The following is a 5,032-nucleotide window of genomic DNA, read 5'->3' as shown; positions in this document are numbered from 1 at the left end:
TGTGGAAGACTGGTGTCGCATCCCTCCAATAGAGTTCCAGACACTTGTGGAATCTTTGCCAGGGTGCATTGAAGCTGTTCTGACACACCCTATTAAGACATGTTATGTTAGTGTTTCCTTTATTTTGGCAGTTACCTGTACTTACCGTGCAGAACATACATTGTCTACATACATACATACATACATACAGTAAATACATAATGTTACGAAATCAATAACTAGCCTATGGACAATGTTGCACTCGCTTTGTCTAGGTGTCTTAGGCTCCTTGTAGCTAAGTACATCACAGTTAGTGACCTACAGAAGGCTATGGGCAGTGGCCATTACAGGCTTGAAATCAGCACCACACCGCTACATTACAACATACCTTACAGAAAACCATTAGGGTGTTAGCTAAATACAAATGCAATAACACATGCGCACAAACACACACACACACACACACATGCACACACACAGTACATACACACACACACACACGTACATACAGTACACACACACACACACACACACACACACACACACACACACACACACACGCGCACACGCACACATACACACACACACAGTACACAGACACACACACACACACACACACACACACACACACACGCACACACACACAGCACCCATTCTATTCTACAAATAAACCACTAGTATTTTTCACTTCCATGATTGTACCGAAATGTGTATAGCCATTCCGACTGTATGATGTCTGACCAGTGACCACATATTCCAAGAGGTTTATAGCGCTAAACTATTATCGATCTAGACTCCTGAATCTGTGCCATATCAACCACGTAAACAGTCATTGTTCCCTAAATTATTGAATTATTGAGTACAGCATCATGTTACGAAACGGAAAAACCATTCGTGACTATCATTATGTTACGGAACTGTAAGTCGAGTGATGGAGATTGGAGACAGTGACTGCGAGGTTTATACATTCTACAGACATCGCCAACCTGGGTGTGTCCCGAACTGACACATGGGAACTGTTTGTCTATTTAACCCTTTTAAACCTAACAAAAAATTATAGCTTGTCATGTCATATATTTTAATGTTACATTTACGCCTATAATCAACGATGGAACTGTGATAACATGTTATTATAATCTTGGAACAGAACGAATCTTTCTGCCGGTCACTGCACCACATCAAAACATCCAAATTCGTATTTCACGTCGTCTACTATATTCTTTCTCTAATAACAATGATACATTAAAATAAAACATGTTTAAATAGAGAAATTGGTTTAAATAAAATATTAACATCTGGAAAACCGGGAAGATAGATTTATTTCATGACGTTTTAGATCACAATGGATGACTAATCAAATTTTCTACAAAAACAAAATCGTGACAGGAACCGGTGAATTGGTTGAGCTAACATATTACACAACCTCTCAAAACATTTACAAAATAGTGGAAACTTTCAAATAGACCAAATAACACAGTTATGGCCTTCAGGATGCATTAGCGTGTTTGGCAACTGATAACCAAGCAAGCCTCCAAGCCAAGGCTCTCCAAAATGCTCGACTCACCGCTCTGTTCTCCTAAAAAGACGAGTTTAAATTTCCTCAGAGGGTTCCCCAAGTCTCCTCCGGCGGACATGGTTACAGCGATAAAGCTCTATCGGATTATAATACAGGTTTTCTGATCCAGAGGCGTTGTTTCTTTCACTATCGGTGTGTTGGGATCCTCCTCTGCTCATATGATGTTGGGAATGCAGCTCAGCATCGTCCTGTCAATTTAGGATGCGTGTGCGCCTGTGCGCGACCTCACCTTATTCGTTCTCTCACCTTCTGAAATATTATGGCATTTTCTACCGTTATTCCTTACATACACAGTGTATGCATTTTCAGAAAGGTAAGTAACGTAATGCAATAGCTGTGTTTTCGGGTTAGTTTTATTTCCAAACACATTGTATAATAAACAATTTGTTATAGTAATATGACATTCACATTCATTCACAAATAGTGTTATTGATACAAATCCTCATAAAATTAAAAACATGCGAATACCGTACCATAAACCCGTAGCATATAGCGTTTTTCATGATAAACTAACCGAAACATCCCTTTATCAAAACCATATGAAGTTATCAAAAGTCCCTTCAAAATGGAAGAAACTGCTATGTTCATTTGTATTATAGTTCAAAATAAAATATTCAATGTTGATACTACGTAATATAATAATATGGTCATTTAGCAGGCACTTTTATCCAAAGTGACTAACAGAGCTGCCATTGACAGTGGCACATATTCAGCCTAATTGGCCAATGCGGGAATTGAACCTGCAACCATAGTGTTTCCAGTATTGTGATCTAACTTGAGCTGAAGGAACCAATGGCCTTGACCCTCTCAGGCTCAGTGCCTTCCTCTTACTCCAGCCTCCCAGGCTCCTTCTCAATACTCAGGCCAGGCCTGTGATGGCTGTAATCTCCAGTCAGCCAGGAATAAGAGCACTGACCCAAGGCACTTATAACGCACCTGTAGCCCAATAACCCGAAAGGTTGCTGGTTCGAATCCCCAAAACTGACTAGGATAAACATCTGCCGATGGGACCTTTAACAAGGCACTTAACCCGAACCGCTCCTGTAAGTTGCTCTGGATACGAGCATCTGCTAAATTGCTAAAATGTGTAAATAAAACGTTCACAAAAAACAAGGACAACAAGACTTTGTTCGTGGTGACCCCTAATTTACAAGCACATCAAGTGCATCTGCACCTGAGCCGAAGGATGTTGTTTGTTGTAGTAGTAACCGCAGGCGCTCAGTTTATTCCCACAGGCCTGCTTCCACCAGACACAGGAGTAGTCAATGGCCAGCTTAAACACAGCAAGGGCTGGCAGCCAGGCTGAAGTATATATTAAATGTATGGGTTCAAACATATTTGGAATCTATACTGAACAAAAATATAAATGCAACATGCAACAATTTCAAAGATTTTACTAAGTTACAGTCAATATAAGGAAATAGGTCAATTTAAATAAATTCATTAGGCCCTAATCTATGGATTTCACATGACTGGCCAGGGGTGTAAGGGCCTTGGAGGGCATAGGCCCACCCACTTGGGAGCCAGGTCCAGCCAAATCTAATGAATTTTTCCCCACAAAAAGGCTTTATTACAGACAGAAATACTCCCCACCTGTCAGGTGGATGGATTATCTTGGCAAAGAATAAATGCTAATTAACAGGGATCTAAACAAATGTGTGAACAAAATTTGAGAGAAATAAGCTTTTTGTGCGTATGGAACATTTCTGGGATTTTTTTTTCTCAGCTCATGAAACATGACCAACACTTTACATGTTTTGTTTATGTAGATGGGGTTGTGGGATGAATCCAGTGAAGACCATGAGGATCATGGAGGGCAGGAGATGGGGGTTGCTCTTGGCAGAGGAACCTGGATGGGCAGTGCCCATACCCATGACAGCATTATATGGGGATGCTGTCATTATATTATAATCTATAATAATAATAATAATAATATTCTCTAATAATAATCAATAAAAAATAATCTATAATAATAATCTATAATAATAATCTATAATAATAAAAAATTACCTATAATAATAATAATAATCTATAATAATAATCTATAATAATAATAAAAAATACCTATAATAATAATAATAATAATCTATAATAATAATCTAAAATAATAATATATAATAATAATATATAATAATAATATACAGTAATAACAATCTCTAATAATAATCTATCATAATCTTAATAATCTATAATAATAATCTATAATAATAATCTATAATAATAATAACAATCTCTAATAATAATATACAACAATAATAATAATAATCTCTAATGATAATATATAATAATAATAATAATCTCTAATAGTAATAATATCTTATAATAATAATCCATGGGACTTTTGTAGCACTTTTCAAGGACCCAAAATCGCTTTACAATTGTAGAAACTTAACAGATCAAACAAGGCAACACCAGACTAGCAGCAGGGAGAAACAGAAACATAAAACAAAGAGAAGGGGGAGGTGTTTACGCTGGAGGGAGGGAGTTCCAGAGCCGTGGAGCTTGGACTTGGGAACGGCAAGGTGGCCTGCTGTGGTGGAACAGAGTGAGCTTGTGGGTTGGTAAGGGAGAAGAAGGTTGGAGAGGTAAGGGTGGGGGGGGCAATGTGGAGAAGAGCTTTACGTCAGAAGGAGGATCTTGTAGTTAATGCGTTAGGAGACAGGGAGCCAGTGGAGTTTATGGAGGATGGGGGTGATGTGCTGCCAGGACTTTGGGCTGGAGGAGTCGGGCTACAGAGTTCTGAACGATCTGGAGCTTATAGAGGGAGCTTGCGTTGATGCCGGTAGAGTAGGAGATTGATGCATGTAGGAGGGTTTCAGCGGCAGGACGGGAGAGGGAGGACCTGACTTTGGAAATATTGTGGAGGTGGAACCATGAAGATTTGACAGGGGATTTGATATATTGATTTGATATACAGTATTTGACTTGGAATTTGATATAGTGATATAACTCAAGGATGAACTATTCAGTACCTGGACTCTGTGAGAGTTTAGTGGGTCGGTAGTGACATTAGTGCAGCCAGTGTGACAGAGAGAGATGTACTCTGTGCTGTTCACTCCACACACAGGGTTAAAGACATAATTCAGACAGGAACAGTTGGAGTTACAGAGAGGGAGAAACCTGGTAAAATAATAACAGAATAGAACAGACTAGAATATTTGCCAACCTATCAGTGATGGTTGCTTTGGCTACAACGGTGCAACATGTTGAGTACACAATGCAGTCAGTGGTCTATATAAAGTGAGTGACGTAGAGACAGCATAGGGAGACTGAACATTAATAATGGAGTTAGGATTTGTACCGCCAAAGGAAACAAATGTCAAACAGTAAAGTGCCACACAGTAATGAGGGGTATTTTCATACAGTCCACTGGTCCAGTGTGTCACTGTAGCCCACGTTGACCCCTGCCACTCTCTGAGTGGAACGGACCATGAAGACAAGAGGTACACAGAGCAGGATGGAGAGGGAGAGAGGTAC

At 39.3% G+C, this 5,032-nt stretch overlaps 1 protein-coding gene across 1 annotated transcript in view; it reads right to left on the bottom strand.

Moving 5' to 3' along the window:
* Positions 1-1,787, bottom strand: part of LOC109872106 (ras-related protein Rab-6B-like) — a 15,391-nt gene extending 13,604 nt beyond the window's left edge. The window contains exon 1 of the mRNA XM_031807228.1: positions 1,544-1,787. Within this exon, the coding sequence (XP_031663088.1) occupies positions 1,544-1,613 (70 nt within the window). The 5' untranslated portion in view covers positions 1,614-1,787. The remainder of the gene's footprint in view (positions 1-1,543) is intronic.
* Positions 1,788-5,032: the final 3,245 nt, after the last annotated feature.

Source organism: Oncorhynchus kisutch, linkage group LG27 (genome assembly GCF_002021735.2).
Source record: "Oncorhynchus kisutch isolate 150728-3 linkage group LG27, Okis_V2, whole genome shotgun sequence".
Taxonomy (NCBI): Eukaryota; Metazoa; Chordata; class Actinopteri; order Salmoniformes; family Salmonidae; genus Oncorhynchus; species Oncorhynchus kisutch.
Note: the sequence above shows the minus strand (reverse complement) of the source record. Positions and strands in the feature narration are given on the sequence as shown.